The sequence below is a fragment of the Tetrao urogallus genome (assembly GCF_951394365.1).
Source record: "Tetrao urogallus genome assembly, chromosome: 23".
NCBI lineage: Eukaryota > Metazoa > Chordata > Aves > Galliformes > Phasianidae > Tetrao > Tetrao urogallus.
The window spans coordinates 5,404,494-5,422,665 of record NC_136836.1 but is presented as its reverse complement, the minus strand read 5'-3'; the positions used below and the strand labels follow the sequence as shown (position 1 = coordinate 5,422,665).

The following is an 18,172-nucleotide window of genomic DNA, read 5'->3' as shown; positions in this document are numbered from 1 at the left end:
TGGCCCCACGTACACTCTGGCTGTGGGGAGGGGGCTGGTGTGGCAGTGTCTGCATGCTGGGGGGTGCTGGGGTGGCCGCGAGCAACCGTGGTTCATCCCTTTGGCCGCGTCCCTGTGCCCATCAGAGGAGCAGCAGTGGCTCTGTCATGCTGCCCCGCACTCCTGGTGCTCTCCCCATGGGGACATGGAGGTGGGGATGGCAGGGACGAGTGGTGGTGGTGGCAGGAGGGGGCGGTGGGGGCTGTGGGGACCGTGGGGGGGCTCAGAGCTGCCCGGCACCGCTGGGGTCACACTGCAGCAGGCGCACGATGGACGGATCGCTCTTGGCACCTTTGATGAACTCCTCCAGGGACAGTTTGCCTGCAGGGAGACACGGCTCAGTGCAGCAGCCACCAGCCCACCCAGGCACACGGGGGCACCTGGGGACACCCCCCACCCACCGGCTGCCCCCCATGTGCGATCAGCACCCCGAGCCCCTCACTGCCAGAGCTCCCCCCGACCGTGCAGCATTTAATCAGTGAGCACACAGCTCCCTCTAAGACCCCCGGATTTAACCATGAGACCTTTCCCTTAATCCTCTCCTTCCCCTCTCATTTACCATCGTTATTAGTATCCATCTGTCGGAAGATTTTTTCCGTTCTTTTCTCCGGAGTCGATTCATCTTCGGGCATATTCATGACAGAGGAGACCATTTTGTAGATGGCCTGAGAAAGGGATGCGGGGATGGGGACAACGCCGATGGGGACAGTGCCCACTGCCACCGACCCGAGGATGGGGACAGAGGGCTCCCCACACCAGGGCCGGATCCCAGACCGTGCAGGGATTCAGCTCCCAGCAGAGCCGGGGCAGATGGTGGGCAGCCGCCGTCTCGCAGGAGATGGATGGGAGCTGCTCCCACAGCGCCCAGTGAGGTGCCACCAAATCAGCCTCAGCGCTTCCCCTCTGACACTGCAGCCACCGGGCTGCGGTCCGGGCAAGAGGCGTGCGTGGGGATGGCCACCCGGCCCCCAGGACCACCGCGGGCACCGCGTACCTGCACGATCTCCAGCATCTCCTCCCGGCTGATGTAGCCGTTGCCATCCAGGTCGTACATGCTGAAGGCCCACATGAGCTTCTGCTCCAGCTTCCCGCGGGAGGTGACGCTCAGCGCAATGATGAACTCTCGGAAGTCGATGGTGCCGTCGCCGTTGGTGTCGAAGGTGCGGAAGACGTGCTCAGCGAACTTGGAGGCGTCGCCGTAGGGGAAGAAGTTGGCGTAGATCTTCTTGAACTCCTCCACGTTGAGGATGCCCGAGGGACAGTCCTTCAGGAAGCCCTTGTACCAGCCCTGCAGCTCCAGGTCGGAGAACTCGGTGTTTTCCCGCAGGTCCTGGAGCATCTCGGGGCGCAGTTTGCTGTTCTGCTTCCCCATGCTGCTGGGCACGCCGACCCCAAGGGAGGAGCGCCTGGCCCTGCGCGGGTCCCTGAGAGCTACAGGAGGGGAGAGGGATGGGGCAGCGCTCCTCGGCAGCCCCCGGGCACCCGCACAGAGATGTGCACCGATGCTGATCCCTCCATGCCGCCGTCCCCCTCTGAGCCGCTGGTGGCAGCCCCAGGGACAACGCAGCGCGGCGCCAGCCCCCCCCCTTTGGGTAATATGCCCTGATGGGTCATTTGCATAATATACTGGGTGATATATAGGTGGCATCAGGAGGGCACAGCAATGGGGAGGAGGGGATTCGGCCCCGGCGGAGGGCTCTGGGTGCAGATCTGAATGGATCTGGGTCAGCTCCCTCAGGGGGGGTTATTTTTGGTGCCTCCGACCTCTCCGTTTGTGTTTGGTGCCTCTGGACGGCTCTGGAGCTCCGGGGAGAGCCGGGAGACGCAGTGTCCCCTTTCAGCCACGGCCCCCTCCCTGCACCTGGGTGCCCAGTGGGGACCCCAGTGAGGGGTGGGAGGGGTGGGGGTGTCTGCGGTGCCCAGAGTACCACTGCCCCAACCCCCCAGACCCCAACCCCCCTTCCTTTGAGATAAAGGTGCACAGGATTCCCCATGACAAAGAACCCCGTAGGGACTCCCTCCAGAGACTGTGGGACCCACAACCGCTCTCCATCTCCCTCACTGTGGAGCGTTGCAGCTCAGCGTCAGGGCTTTGTGCAGTCTCTGATAATGGGCACAGCTGGGGGGGGGGAGGAAGGACGGAGGGGACCCCCAGGGAAGATGCATCTGGGGCAGGAGGGATCCACAGGGAAACCCCCCCAGGGAGGGGGCTGCAGGGACCCCCCCTCCAAGGGATGGTGCCCCCGCGGTGGGAGGCATCGGGGGACCTCCGCAGGAAGGTGCTGCGGGGTACGGGCGGACCGGGAACCCCCCCGGGGCGGGGGCTCTGCAGCCACCGGCAAAGAGGGACGCACCCGCAAGGCTGAGCCTGATGCTGTCCCCGTTCCCCCCATCTCCCCCCGGTTCCCCCCGGTCCCGCCGCCCCCTACCTGCCCGGGAAGAGCCTCCAACGCCGCCGCTGTGCGCCAACGGGGAGCGCCCTCCGGCTGTGCCCGCCGCAGCGCGGGGCTACGGGGCGGCACCGGCACCGGGGGGAGCACGGGGGGGCACGGCGGGCACCGGCTGCAGTCAGCCCCCGCCCGCCCCGGGCTGCCCCACCCGCCGCGAAGCCCCGCACCCCCCCCTCGGGCACTGCCGAACCCACAGCTTCGGGCTGCTCTTGCGAGGGCTGGCACAGCGCTGGACCGGTACTGGGAGCGCTGGGACTCCTGCGAGCCCATCGGTGGCTCAGGTGCCTGCAGCCCCAGGCGGGCGCTTTCATGTGGCCCTGGAGAGGTTTTCAAAGGCACTTTTGTAAAAATCACTCGGCTGTCACACAGGGTGCGATTCTGCTCCATGGTGGATGGGATGGGGCTGCAGCAAGAGCACAAACAGCCTCTGTGCACGGCCCTCTCCTTGGGGCACCGCTCTCTCCACCACCCCTCCCAGCTCATCCGCCAACCCCCCCATCCCCTCAGAAGGAGCCACAGCCCCAGAACCCCACAGCGATGGAGGAATTGGAGGCCATGGGCAGCTCCTATTGCGCATCGCCAGCTCCTGGGCACGGGCTTCTCCATCACCGCCCTGCTGGCCCAAGTGGTGCCCAGCCAGGTGCTTTGGAGTAAAAAGGGGACATTTGGGGTGGGATCTGGGAGGTGGGCACATCTCAGGGGTCACCGCTCAGGCGATGGAGCAAAGCAGCTGCCCCTGCACCAGGAAAAGGCGCCCGCAGAGCCAACTGCTGCCCAGACGGAGCGACAGCCCCACAGGTTTTCCTGCCTTTCTGCACCTCTCCGTCAACTGGCAAAGCCTGGGATTGTTCCGAAACACCAGGGGGAGCAGATGGTAAGGGCAGATGGGAGGAAGAGGCACTCTTCTCCGAATTCCACAAATAAATATGCATAAAGTGATTAAATCCACAGCCCTGGCTCCGTTTTGGGAGTTTGAGAAGGGACCAGGCAGGGAGCTGGGGCTCCATTTCCCTGGATCTGTGAGGGACAGCCCAACCCGTGGCTGGGGACACCTCTACCACCACATGGGGACCTTGCAGGAAGAAGCAATTGCTGATATTAAAAGCAAGATTGGTTTCTTAGTGCTCTTCTCTCCTTTTAAACAGCCGTGAGCACTGAGCTCAAGGGTGCTGTGGGATGGGTCTGGGCTGGTAACACAGAAATGGTGATGAAAGCAGGAGGACATTCAGGAAAGGTGAAAGGAAAGGGCTAAAGGATTGCAAATGGGGCTTTGGTGTGAGCAGCAAGGTGAGGAAGAGGAGGAAATAGTGCTGTGGGGCATAAAGGCTCCCTGTGTGCTGGGTGCTGCTGGCAGCTCCCTGCAGGTGGGGGTGCCTTGTCCCCTCCAATAATCTTCATATCTATTTTAATCCCCCTCTGTATGAGTGACAGAGGGCACAACTGACGCAGGATGATTTGAAAGCATCCCATTTAACTCAAACCCGGCCCTAAAACCACCTAATCCCCCACACTGAAATGGATCACAGGAGGGAGAGGATAATGCAGGGCGCGGGCAAGACCACGCTGTACCATCAAACCCCCTGCAGTGTACCAGGTCCCTGGCTGGGGGTCAGTGGCCCATCCCCTCCCCTCTGTACCCCATTCCTCCATCCCCAGCACTCCCTGCTTTTGCCCTGCAGCTCTCGGGCACTGTGGGACGCCGCAGGGAAGAGGAGCAGAGACGACCACGGGCTGTGCTGCGATGCCAGCCCCTCGCTGGGCAGAGACGTTATGGGATCCCCTTCATCTGCTCCTCCTTCCCTGCCTTGTCCCATTCCCCTTCCCCTTGGCTCTGCTGACCCCACAGCTCGTCTGTATCCCCTCGCCCCGCTCAGCCCCGGAGGACGCGGTGAAGGTGAGCAGAGAGCAGGGCCGGGGCTGCAGGGATAGCTGAGGATTAAATGCAAATGCCCAGATAATGAGGATCTTTGGTAAAAAGCCCATTTGTATAATTTAAATCTCTAATAGGCTTCCTGGAATACAAAGCCCTTTGTGATGCCCGATCTCATCTGGATCAGGAGCTGCTCGCTCACTAAATCTTGACTTAGAGCCATGGGGATGCAGGGATGTTTCATAACCGAGTGGCTTCATCCCATGTCCCCACGTCCCCATCCCCATGTCCTGGTACTGTCCCAGGGCACTCACCTTGCTGAGGTTGGGGCTCCCAGGGCCGTGTGCCAGTTCCCAAGGGGCACACGTGTGATGGCAGTGGGACACGTGCTCAGGTGTACTGGGACACAGGGCAGGGCCGTGTTTTGGGGCAGCGGGGCACAAGCAGTCCCCCAGATCCCAGTGACAGCAGGGCAGGAATGCATGAGCTCTGGGTTCTTGGCGCTTGGTTTTCCAAGCAGGGGCTGCAGGAGCAGTGGGGGCTCCCGGCTCCACTCTGCCCCCGTTTCTCCACGCCTCGGGGCTCAGTGTTGCAGGCGGTTGGGCTGCACTCAGCGCCAGCTCTGGGGCTGCAGCACACGCCATGGCAGGGCCGGAGGGCTGGGAGGTGCCACTGCCATCCCAGCAGTGTGCAGGGACAGGGGAGGAGGGCGGCGGGGTGAGGGAGAGCACCGAGAGGACGGTGGGCTTGGATTCGTCCTTCAATCCCACAGCCCCTAAAGGCCAGAGGTGTTCAACATCGCCACCAGTGCCACCAGTACCACCCAGTATCACCAGTGCCACCAGTGCCACCAGTACCACCAGTATCACCAGTGCCACCAGGGCCACCAGCGCCACCGGCGCCACCTCCACGCGTCCCTCGGGCTCCCTCTGGCGGCGCCTCGCCCCGCTCTGGGGCGCCTCGGGAGCTCCGGGTCCTGCGTGGCACCGCCGCAGGGGTTCGGGTGGGGATTTCACGCCCCGCAGCTCGCAGCCGGCGCCCCCCCTCGCTCCCCCGCTCCCCCCCGTGAGTAGCAACCGGCGGTCACGTGTGGGCGCGGGGCGGGCCCGGTACGGGTGCCGGCAGGTGGCAGCAGCGGCCCGTGGCGGTGCGCGGCGTGGCCCCGGGGCGCCGCTCCGTCCCTCCGCGATGCGCAGAGCTCTTTACCGGGCAGCATCTCCAGGAGCCGAAGGCTGTCCCGTGCTCGGTATCCCCCGGGACGCGGCACTCCCAGGTGCGCTCACGCCAGACCTGCGGCACCCTGACTGCAGCTCCCCTGCAGCTCCTGCGGTCCCGAGCTGGAGCAGAACAGGGATGGCCGTGGCCTCCCTGGTGTCCGTCTGGGGATGGAGATGGAAGACGAGTGCGTCGTGTGCTTAAATGCTTAATTAGAGCTGCGACTTAATTGCTGCACTGAAGACATGATGAGCGTTGCGTGATTTGAATATTGCAGTGCTGGGACTGGGGGGGCTGAGGAGGCTCCGTGGAAACAGAGCTACAGGCAGCAGAGCCGGAGCACCCCAAAAGCCTCCCCAGGGGTGGGGGAGGAAAGGGGACAAAGGGATGGAAGCAGTGCTGTGCGGTGGCAGTGGAACCCACCAGTGGTGGCAGATGTTGGAAAGAACAAACGTTGTTCTTGTATTTGGAAAGGGAGGGAAGGAAAAAGCAGGGAAAGACAGGGAAAAAACAGGCAACCGTGCAGTCTTCATCTTCTGGAAAAATACCAGAACACATCACAGCCTTCCTGCAGGAGCCTCCTGGTGCTGGGTGAGGGGGAACAGCTGGGGCTCATTGCTGGTATGGGACGGCTCCAGCCCCGGTGGCTCCTTCCTTTGGGGATTGCAGGGACTCCCTTGGCTGTATTACAGGCAGAGAGTTTGAGTTCAATTGAATGGGTGAAGCAGGGCTGGGAGCAGTGTGTGCCCCTGTGTGCCCCCGGTTGGACTCAGGAGAAGCGCTCCCACCTCCCCCAGCTGTGCCTCACTGCTCCCTGCTGCAGCGGCTCTGTCTGGATCAGCCTCTGCTGGGAGATGTGGGCAACAATCCCTGCACCACGCAGCTGTTGGGGATTTGGGAGTCCCTGCAGAGAAATGAAGGCAGAGAAATGCCGGTGCTGGGAGCTGCGATCACCACTTCGTGTCTCAGCAGGCAGCCGGAGTTGACTGCAGCTGCACGTGGTGCTGCTTCTGTTCAGCCTCGTGCCTGGCAATGGAGCAATGGAGGCGTTGCTGTGGGGAGCAGGCAGTTGTGGTGGGGAAGATGGGCCCAGTCCCACGCCGGGAGATGAGGAGGGGAAAGCAGAGCAAACCATGTGCAGAGCAGGGACACAGTGCTGCTCGATTTCAGTCCGTCAGGACTGTGCTTGGTGTAACCACGAGCACCATGCAGATGCTCCTGGGAGCCCACCGGCCACGCTGCGCTCACAGCAGTGCAGGACAGATATCTGTGGCAGGCAGATCCTGGGGGATGCTGCCCGACACACAGTGGGGTCAGACACATTTATGGCTGCATCTGAGAGCACACAGGGCTCAGTGAGGCCCAGTCGCTGCCGTGCGGCACGGTGGCTGAACCGATTCCTCCAGCAGATCACCATAAGCCAGAGCGCTGACAGTTTAATTAACCTAAAGGCACAGCTAATTCGAACAGCTCATCTAGCGCTCATTACCTCCGAATTTAGAGCCCGGTGACACGCAGGGGCTGCGCGAAGCCCTGATGGTGAGATGTCACCGCTGCCGTGCACCCGCCGGGGGGTCTCACGGGGACGGGCCCCGTCTGCTCCTTCCAGCGGTGGGGAGCGGTCCGGGGGCGGTTCGGGCCGAGGGCTCCCGGATCCGCCGGGGGGAAACTGAGGCAGACGGCGCGGCCGGGCGGGGCGGGGGCCGAGCCGCCCCCGGGCCGGGGGAGGGACCGGAGCGGGGCTGCCCAGCGCTGCAGCGGGCGGAGCCGGGGCTCGGCGGGGCCGCCTCCCGGCCGAGCCGAGCCGAACCGAGCCGCGCTGCCGAGGGCCGCCGAGCCCCGCCGCCGCCCCCGGCCGAACCGGGCGGCCCCGCCGGCACCGGGCCCCGGAGCTCTCCGCGGTGCTGAACGGCGCCGCCGCGCCCGCGGGACGCCGGCCCGGAGCGGCTCGGCCCGGCGCGGCGCGGCGGCCGCGGGGGATGGAGCCCTTCCTGGGCTGCACCGGCGCCGCGCTCCTGCTTTGCTTCAGCTACGCCGGTCTGCGGCCGGTGGAGGCAGGTAACGGCCGCCGGGACGCGGGGAGCGGCGGGGGAAGCGCTGTCGTGGGGGGAGTCGGGCGCCGGGACGCCGCCGGTTACCGGGTGCGGAGCGGCCCTGCGGCTGCGGCTCACGGAGCGGAGCGGAGCGGCGGGCGGAGCGGCGGCGCGGTGCCCACGCGTGTCGGCAGCGGAGAGCTCCTGTGAGCTGTCCTGTGGGGCACGGAGCGTCCCGGCCTCGTGACGCTTCCAGGCGATCGGCTCCTCCAAGGGGACCTCCGGGGAGGATGGAGCTCCCCGGGGGTTTGTCCTGTTTTTGACACAAGCGGGAGACACTCGGGTCCTGCTCCAGCCAAGCTGTACCTTCGCCTCAGTGCCCAGTAGGTGCCACGTCTCAGCAGCGCTACTGGGAGCTGACCGTGAGCCCTCGGCCCCGGCCCCGGCCCTGCCGGCTCTGTCTGCTCGGCACGGAGGCTGCGAGGTCTGACGGAGCAGCTGCTTTGATTTGCAGAACGCCCGGATTGCTCGCATTCCCGGAGGCTGTGGGTAACTGTCAGCACGCACGGCTCCAGGGAGTGGAAATTCCTGTGCTCTGTGGCTCTGTTAGCTGTGGGGTTACAGCCACCCACAGCCCACCCACACTGGAGCTGCAGGATCCCCTCGGGACGCTGTTGGGTTTGACACACACATCCTTGGCCAGACGTCAGCGTGCTGAAGGGAAAGACATGGAGATGAACAAAACATTCCTAAAAGGAGAGAATGATGGAGAAAAGAGCGCATCTGCAATTGGCCTTCCCGATTTCCTGCAAACTGGGACACTTCCCCTGCTCTTCCTTATCCTTGAATCACCTCAGCAGCGATGGAGAGTAAACACAGCGCTGTGTCTCTGCCCATCGCAGCCTCTGCCTGCGTCTCCCCAGCAGTGGCTGTGGCCATTGGGTCCCTGTGAGGTTTTGGGCAGCGCAGCCCTGCTGGCGACTGTGCTGTGCAGCGGGGATGTGACCCCAAAGGTTCCGGGTGTGTGAAGCTGCGTGACCTTGGGGCTGCTCCTCCCAGCTCTGTATGGGCCAGGAGCTGAGGGTACAGGAAGGGACAAAAGGGACGTGGGCATGGCGTGGTCATCCCAAGGTCACACGGAGGTGGAGGCAGTGTCCCCATCGGCTCCGTGGCCGCAGCACCACCTGAGCACGTGGCCATGAGGCCACTGAGCAGAGAAGCATCAGGGAGACTCACAGAGGGGCACCCAGCCCCAGCGGGGCTCAGCTCTCCCCCCCTTGCACCCGGAGCTCCCAAAGGCAGCTGTCAAAGAATGCACCATTAAGGCCAAAAGCTGCCATCCCTGCAATGACCCATAGGAAATGGTGTAAACTCCCCTTCTGGCACCGCGGGGCTGGCAAAAGGCAGAGCTGTGGAGTGGAGGGAAAGGTGCGACCAACCAGACCAGGAGAGGCTTCAGCCCCAGCGCAGCTCCAGCCCAGAGCCCACGGCGCGGCCAGGCCACGTGCAGGACCCACACAGCAGCTCTGCACAGCAGCAGTTCCAGCACTTCTTTGCAGCCCCTTCCCAGCTCCTGAGGGCCACAGAGATTCCTGGCCAGCTGACGAGTGGCGTAAGCACCGTATTGATTTCTGCTTTCAGTGTAGGAGAGATTTAATTGCGGTGTGGAGGTTTCTGACCCCAGTGTCAGATTCCCAGCAGAGATGGTGCTGTGCTGTCTTGTTCTGAGTGCTGTCTCCTGCTGGGAACGTGCAGAGGGAGGACAGAGAGGGCTCCTGCAGAGCACTTTGCTCGCACACACGCCGTGCACAGCACCACGGCAGGACTCAGACCTTCATGGGGCTGTGCCCATGTGCTGGTGCTGTGTGTGGCCTCATTTGGCATCGATTGTTTAATAAACCCCTCCTGTCTTATAAAGCACCCAGAGGCCAAATTAAGATCTGACTCAAGCATAATTCAGTTAAAAGCATAAACGCATGGAGCAGCGAAACACGCAGATCTTTATGCATGCAGCAAAAACCCAGGTGTTCGGAGTGGGAGCAGCCAGAGCTCTGGGTACAAAGCCTGGGGTGCTCAGCCACCCCCCGGCCAGCACTGCTCTGATGTCACCAACGCTGCCGGGATGTTTGGTTCCCAGATAAAACACCACAACGACCCAGCACTGAGTTGGGATACAGACAGAGGTTGGGCAGCACCAACATTCACCGGGGCAGCGATGGCTGTGAGGCTGACGGGCCCCATTCCTCCTACCCAGAACAACACCCGAGGCCGAGCACAGCGAGCGTCACCACCAGGCACAGAGCTGGGGCTGCCTGCTAACGTGCTGCCTGCAGGAGTGGGCGAGCAGCAGGAAATAATTCCCTTTGTCCCAAAGGGAGGCACCAGGGGCTGCTCTTTGTGTTCTCCAAGGCTGCAGTGCTCCCACACAGCCCCGCTCACTGGGCACAGAGCTGCGCCGTGCCCCACTCCCTCCCACTGCCCCCCAGGCTCTCCTCATTAAAGCACTCAGGGAAGCTGAACGGCGCGCCAGCCTGCCTACATACCCCATAAAGCTGACAAGCCATTACATCCAGTGAAGGGAGCCATGCTGGGAGAGCAGAGAGCGGCTCCGAATGCAGTAAGAGCAGGGCTTTGTGCTCACACTCGATGGGCAGGCAGCGGTGCTTTGCAGAGCATCACACCAGACCGTAGCGATGCTTCTTCCCCTCGCAGGTTGCCCCCCTCCATCCCTCTGTCTGCAGGAGAGGCCGCAGTGCAGGAGCACAGAGCTGCTGGGGTCGGATGCTCCGATGGCCGATGCGACCCCCTGTGCACAACAGGAGCTGCGTGGGGAAGGGGGGCTCAGTGAACCAACATACATCGTGTCATCGCCTTAGCCCTGCCCACCTTGGAAACTTTTGACTCCAGGCACTTCCAAGCTCACAAGCAGCAGATGTGGCAGTGGCGGGATGGGGACAGACGTGTCCCACGCAGCTCTGCAGCAGTCACCATGAGGGCAGGTGCTCCTGCACAGCTGGCTGGTTTGCTGTTCCTCGTGTTGCACCAACAGCAAAAAGCGAGGGAGGAATCAACCCAAAGCTCTGAAGTAGTTGCGTTAGATTTTTTTCCCCTCTCTCCCAAATGAAAGTCCATTAACAATCAGCAGAGCGTTTAATGAGAGGCCAGAAGGAATTCCCAGCACTAAGAAAGGATTAAGGGTAATCTTTGCCTCTCACAGCTCCTCACTGCACAGAGATGGTCCCAACCCACACCTGCTGAAAGGGCCTCACAGAGGTTCCTTGTGGACGGGAAACAAGGCAGAGGCAAAGCACGACTGGTTGTGGAGCAGCCATTCCTCACCAAAACCCACCTCGTTTTCATTCAGTCACGGCCCCATCACAACAGGGGGATGCTGACATGAAACTGAGAGCATCGCCTCAGCCAAGCACGCAGCTCCAGCTCCAAATGGGCCAAGCTCTGACTTTTGGCAATACATGATCTGCTCCAGAAGGCGCTGCAGGCCCCGAGCCGTGGTGGAGCTGCACTGCTAACCAGAAATCTTACACCATGAGTTCTGTATGGAGCAGGCAGGGAAGGGGCACTCAGTAAACACACAGGAGGAAGGTTTGATGCACAGCGTGCTCCATGCTGCCAGGAATCGCCCATAGGGCTGCCCAGCCCACTGCCCCCACACAGCAGCAGCTCCCAGGAGTCACAGCCAGGCACAAAGGAACCTTGGGATCCAGCAGCCCACGGCCCTGCGGGAGGCGCTGAGCCCCTGATCCAGCGGGGAAACAGAAACCACTGCGCTCAGCTCCATGGGCGCAGCTGGAGCCTCACCGGCAGAGCATCTCAGAGCACTGACCAGATTTGGGGAAGCCGTGATCTCATCACAGACCTCCTGGGAACGGGAGAAGAGCATCCTCACGGATTGGGATTTTGGTCACCAATGCTTCATTCAGCTCTGGGAGCGGGGAACTCATCTTCCTGGCTTTGTACTTCTGACAAACGCTGTGCTGCATTCTCTTCTCATATCACTGCCGTACTGATTTGGCACCTCTGATTTACGTGTAGCCGCTGCTGCTCTGTAGTAGTGAAGGAGAGACGCTCAGATCTGGATATTGCTGTTATCTCCCAGCTGTAGCTGCTGCCTGCGCTCCGTTCTGCTCCGCAGGCTCCAGGCATCGGCTGCAGCTCTGCCAACTGCTTCCCACCTCCCCAAGGCTCCTCTTTCACCTTGCTTCGCACTCCCACCTCCCCCACGCTCTATGTCAGCAGGACAGAAACTTTGGCATTTTTTGTGCTGTGCCCCCCTCTCCCCCAAGGTCACACATCTCAGTGGGGACGCAGCGCTGCACCGCGTTCCCTTTTCCCCATGAGAAGCTTTTTCTGCTCCCTACAAGGTTAATTCCTCTCTCTCCAAAGCTTTCCTCAACCCACACTGGGCGACTCCTCCTAAAAATACCTCGGCAAGGCGACCCTGCTGGGATTTAGCAGCACAGCTGCGCTGGGAGCGGGGCGAGGTGCCCGGCTGCAGCCCCACTGCTTTGTCTGTCACCTTCCAGCCCCACCGCGCCCCCCGTGTGTTCCAGCACATTCATCAGCCATGACTCACAGCCCTTCCCTGTGCATTCTGCCTGCTGACTGCTAAAATTAGATGGTCCTCTGGTCAGCACGTGGGGATGGCGAGGAGCCGCCTTGGGAGGGGAGCGGCGTCGGGGTGACCCTTGTGGTCCCATTGCACAGCGGGTGCACCAGGTGCAGTTTGTGGATAGAAGGCAGCAGGATATCACCACTGCTCTGCTGAGAGAGCAGTGCTGACCTTCACTGAGGTGTCCTGCGCTCCCTTATTCTCTCCCTTCCCAAGGGAACGCTCACCAGGAGGGAGGCCAGCTGTCAGTTGGCACTGAGGCTCCGGCCGGAACATTTTCAGCCACATTCAGGCATCCAGGGCTGACTATAAACCCAACAAGTGTCACTGGAGATGTGCACACGTCTCCTTCTGATGGGTTGACCTCAACCTCAGAAGGGCAGCACCCTGCAATGGTTAGAAAGAGAAGTGTTACTCTTTGATGCAAGGAAACGTGGCCCATTCTCACCATACGACCTCCTGGCGCTGTGAGCAATCCGGGCAGCATTTACCACCTTTGGTTCATGGCCTGGCCCTTCCACATCACAGCAGTCCATCAGGGGCTGCTGCAGTGTGTGCTGTTCTGGCAGCAGTGAGTGGATAGAGGGGAAGGTGGGGAAAATCCTCCGACCATCTGAGAGCCCATCAGCTGTGTGCAAAATACAAAAACGTGTACAAAAAAATTCTGACAAGCTCACGAGGACAAGCAAAAAGAACGCCCCTATTTACTACCTCTGAATTTCCACCCTCCAGAGCTCTCATTCTGCTTTCATGCCTCCCAGACAGATTCTGCATTTCCTCCCAGCTGTCGCTGTCAGACTGTAATGGGACGCAGCAGAGAAAACACGGCACGTGGCTGAGAGACAGGAGATGTGTGAGCTCATCAATGCTCAGACATCCTCAGATTGTTTTGGGGGCTGTGTGTGCAGATATTCCATGTGTCCAATGCCACTCACCCTCAGCAGAGAGCTCCAGAGCCTTGCTGGTAATTAAGACGTAGATCTGCCATTTCCAGGTCCCACGCTCAGAGCTGCTGGCAGGAAGGCCATTTGCAGCTCAGTTTCTCATGCCTCAGACCACGGCCAGACCTCACGTTTCCTTCTGCTCCCCCGGTCCCTCCCCGCTCCTTGCCCTCACTCCATCTCCTGCCGCAGCTCTGTGTCCCTCCTTGCAGACAGCCCGTCGGCTCCGGTCAATGTCACGGTCAAACACCTGAAAGCCAACTCAGCCGTAGTGACTTGGGACGTTCTGGAGGACGAAGTTGTCATCGGATTTGCCATTTCCCAGCAGGTACGATGCCTATTGTTCCCCAGTTTCGGTCACATTCATTTTCCCCCAGGTCCCCTCAGTTTCCAAACTCTCTCATCGCAGTGTGAGCCATTCCTTCTCGTCCTGTCCCATGGTCTCGGGGGGGAACTCGCTTCCCATCCTCCTTGCAGCAGCGCTCGCTGTGCCGCTCGCTGCAGAGGTCTCCGTGCCCATGGTGGACAGGGCAGGAAGCAGTGGTTTCAGACACCAGCAGTGCACACACGAGGTCCCTCCGCCACTCTGTGCTCTCCTCTCTCGGCTTCCAGAAGAAGGACGTGCGGATGCTGCGCTTCATCCAGGAGGTGAACACCACCACCCGCTCCTGTGCCCTCTGGGACCTAGAGGAGGACACTGAGTACATTGTGCATGTCCAGGCCATCAGCATCCAAGGCCAGAGCCCTGCCAGTGAGCCAGTCCTCTTCAAGACCCCCAGGGAAGCTGAGAAACTGGCTTCTAAAAATAAAGGCAAGTGTGGGTGAGTTCCATGTGGCCCCCCAGTCAGCGCAGGGCTCTGAGGGAGGAAGGACGGACGCTGTGCACTGAGGACAGCTGGGTTGGTTGCACACAGGGTTGAGGCCCTCTGACAGCCCTGCACAGACACGTGGGAAGCTCTGAGCATTCCCAGCAGTCAATGAGACGCTGAGGTTGCGCTGCTGTCAGGGCTGAGCCCAGCATAAACAAACTCCTGCGTGAGCATCCTGATGCACTTTACACCCCAGCACTGAAAGCGACCGCACGCATCTAAGATGAAGATGAGGTTCCTTCGCATCAGCAAAATAGCACCAAGAGGTCAGCAGCCACTACTGCCAAAGGCTGGCTGTCCACTCCTCTATTTCAGATTTAATGGGCAAAGCAAGGAGGTTTCCAGCCTGGGAACAGAGTGCCCTGCATTCTTACAAGTCGGGAATGCCGATTTTCTTATATTTCAAAAGTTGATGCCAAATCGCAGAACTGCTGAGGTTGGATGGGACCATCTGAGATCACCTGGTCCAACCTCTGCTGAAAGAGGCTGAACCAGAGCTGGAGGTCCAGGACCACATCCAGTTGGGTTTTGAGTACCTCCATGGATGAGATCGGGCACTTTCTGCCCAGCAGCTCCTTCCCTCATTTCCTTTAAGCCAAACCAGATGGGGAAAGTTTGCTCACAGGAAGAATCTCTGCTGCAGACAGGGTGGGGAGCACAGGGATTGGGACTGCAGGGGTTACTGCTGACCCAGGGCTCAGCCTGCTGCAGGGCTGCTGGCCACGGTTCCTGGGATGCCGCGAGTTCTTGACTCTTTCTGCCAAAATGGTTTGGTGTCTGTAAACACAGAATTACCGTTCATCTGAAAGCATTAAGAGGAGCACTGCTCCCCTCCCTGGAGACCTAAGCTGTAATCCTCTTAGTGCTTTGAAGGCGAGGAGGTGCATTACGCCCTGCAAAAAGTCTCAGTGCATCCCCAAGCCCCACAGCTCCGCTGAGAAATACCGTGCCTGGCTCCTTGTGTGGAGCTGGGACAGAACTGCTGAAGCATGCAAGGCGTTGTGGCAGGCACAGACGGCTCCAGCAGAGAGCAGAACGAGCCGCCACAGAGCCAGGCAGCGCGGTCAGCCCGTCCCCATTCACTTCTCCTCCCTTTCCCCATCTCCTGCCAGCAGGGCTGAGCTCCTGGGGCGCTGAGCCAGGGCCACGGCTGAGCCAAAGTCTGGCGCTTCATCATCTCTTTTTCCCTCCGTGCAGATGAGGTGACAATGAAGGAGATGGCGAAGAAAAACCAACAGCTGCGCGCAGGGGAAATACTCATCATTGTGGTGGTGTTGTTTATGTGGGCAGGTCAGTTCCTTCTCTCTGTCCAAGCTCGTCGTTCCCTGCCCTGTGTGCCCCCCCTGCACACCAGGAGCTGAAATCAGGTGAATCGGTGCTCTGGGTTGGCACGGCACCACGCAGATGACAGACTTGATGAACCAGTCGTCTAATTCAGCACGGCTAATCCTGCAAGCTCCATTTTTCCAGGAAGCACTGATGCTAACGCCATCAGCCCTCACCAGGACGCCTGGAGCCCTTCAGACAGCACAGGCCACAATTATCTGCCTTATTATGACCTCAACTCTCGTGCAAAACAGAAATTCCCTGACGAGTTCTGCCAAAGTTCAGACACACCAGACGCCAGGAGTCCCCCCTCAATGCCAACTATTATACTTACACTAAAACTGACTGCAAAAGCAATTGAAACAAAGGAAGTGTGTAAAGAACAAATGGCTCCCAACATCCAAACACTGATAAGCCCAGACCCTCTCCAAATTCTGTACTAAACATACAGAGCAGCATTTAACAGGAAATAGGAGAACGTTAGCAGAAGAACATAAACCAAAAGGAAGGAAAAGTCTGTGCAAGGTTGGGATGGAGGGGAAGGAGGGTGAGCTGAAAAGTAGCACTGAAAGCAGTGCCCAGAAGGTGCTTTGGAGCAGAGCACCAAACAGATGCACTCCTCCAATACGAGGACCTCTCACTATGGCTTTTTGTAGCAAGTACAGAGATATGGCATTTCCACAGAAAATGGTTCTCCAACGAGGGTTTGGGATCAATAGATACCAATACATACCAAACTGTGCTCAGGTGACAGTGTGCTCAGGTGACAAACATGCTGAGGACAGACCTCACTCCTATGCTTTAAGGCAGCAGGGAGAGGAAAATGCCCCAACGCCATTGGTGCTGTGCATCACCAGCCCTTCGGCTCGTTCCATTTGGAAATCACATGCATGAGTTGATGGGGAAAAAACAGTTTGCATGTTTGTTTTCTATTTCGAGACGCAGCCTCCCCAGGCCGCCACTCAGCTGCTGCTGCCTCCCAGTGCCAAACATTCTGGAGGCAGAGCAGCTCCACGCTCACAGAGCGCCTGGGGGCGCAGGGGGCGGCCCAGGCAACCCAAGGGAATCACCAGGCTGGGAAATGAGCACAGGGGCAAATCTGTGACCCATAAGAGACAACTGGAAAAGTCCTGAGTTGATCATGCATGGCTGTTCACATTTGCAGGGACCGGAAGGCAATTATTGCTAGAGATGATCACCGAATTAGGCCTAAATTGAGGTTACAAAAATCCTCCAGCCCAGAGTCTTTTTGGCACTTAAGTCACCTTTTATCTCTGCACATCCCAATTTAAGTGCCCTGCCAGTAAAAACGATCACGACTAATTACACAAAGTGACAGAAGAACCGATTCATCTCCATTGTAGCACAGCCTGACACTCAGACCAGCACCTCAGTGAAGGACCCACTACCACCGCCATTCCCTTCAGACAGGAATTACACTTTTGAAGCAAAGTCAGGGGGAAAACTGGGATTTTGCAGCCTTTCCCACCTCGTCACGGCTGCCCCTGCTTTCCTCTTCCTGTGCTCATTGTGCGTGTGGGAGGAAATTTCCACTGGCAGTTTCTGCTGCCATCTCTGTTACATAGCCGCAGATGCTGCCCTGCTGCGCTGCAGCCCCAGGCTGACACTGCTCACAGGCAGGCTGGGTGCCTGCCCTGCATCTGCCAGCTCCACATCCTCCCAGAGGAAAGGGCCATGAGGAACATTCCCACCAACCAGAAATTCCAGGAGCTCCTGTGCTTGCAAAGCAAAGATCCCACCCAACCACACAGGCAGCGCTATCGCCACGCTAACATAGGTTTAAAGCGCTCGTCCCACTTGCCTTAAGCTTCTCTCCTTGTAACCACCTTAGCAAGGAACTTGTGTAGGAAGCAGCCGGAGGGCTGAGGAGCTCTGTTAGAAAGGAGCAAGCATGGATGATGCTGTGATCTCCACCAGGAGGCACAGAGCTCTGCAGACTCAGCTCCTGGGTGCTCATTAATGCTTTCTCCCCACCAGGGGTGATCGCCCTGTTCTGCAGGCAGTACGACATCATCAAAGACAACGAGCCCAACAACAGCAAGGAGAAAGCCAAGAGCGCCTCGGAGAACAGCACCCCTGAGCACCAGGGCGGGGGGCTGCTCCGCAGCAAGGTGAGTGCCAGGGGGCAGCAGGCAGGAGCTCCCAGCAGCTCCCCACCACCAGCCAGGATGCAGGAAGGCAAGGCTCCTTCGCTTCCATGCATGCCAACGCTGCGGCACCATTAGCAGCCTGAGCATCCCCCACACTGCAGGCACCAGCACCCACTGCACTGCATTTCCTTATTACTGGAGATGGCCCATTAATGCACACACGTCTACAAGCAGATCACCACAAATCAAGCCAACACCTTCACAACCAACAGGGGATGGGAGCGAGCGCTTTTACACAGTAAGAACTCACACACACTGCATGGACCCAACGTGGGTATTTTTCCCCCCCAGCTATTTCCATACACCTTCTCTTCCTTTGTCTCCTCTCTCCCAGTTCCCAAAAAACAAACCCTCAGTGAACATCATTGAGGCGTAACAGCTGCTGCTGATGGACTCCACTTCTCACGCTCACATTCTGCCTCTGAGCCTCAAGGACCGGGAGGTGAAATAGCATCGGAGCGATTGGGAAGGGGACCCGGCAACTGTCACCTGATGGCATACAGCTCCTTCCTTATCTCTGCAAACATCTGACCAGAAGGAAGAACCCTGCAAAAACAAAACAACCCAAACCCAACCAACCAAGATGGAAAAGCAGCAGTGAGAGCCGCTGCCTGCAGTCCTGCGTGGG

At 59.7% G+C, this 18,172-nt stretch overlaps 2 protein-coding genes across 2 annotated transcripts; one reads left to right on the top strand and one right to left on the bottom strand.

Moving 5' to 3' along the window:
- Positions 1-262: 262 nt before the first annotated feature.
- Positions 263-1,411, bottom strand: HPCA (hippocalcin; the record flags this gene model as incomplete). The annotated part of the gene is made up of 3 exons (XM_079545940.1): positions 263-360; positions 599-704; positions 1,034-1,411. The coding sequence occupies 3 exons, from the start codon at positions 1,409-1,411 to the stop codon at positions 263-265; spliced, it is 582 nt and encodes a 193-aa protein (XP_079402066.1).
- A 6,142-nt stretch (positions 1,412-7,553) lies between these two features.
- On the top strand, positions 7,554-17,920 carry FNDC5 (fibronectin type III domain containing 5; the record flags this gene model as incomplete). Its single annotated transcript, XM_079546181.1, has 6 exons — positions 7,554-7,632; positions 13,391-13,506; positions 13,791-13,995; positions 15,245-15,337; positions 17,372-17,505; positions 17,879-17,920. 6 exons carry the CDS (start codon positions 7,554-7,556, stop codon positions 17,918-17,920), a joined length of 669 nt encoding a protein of 222 aa, XP_079402307.1.
- Positions 17,921-18,172: the final 252 nt, after the last annotated feature.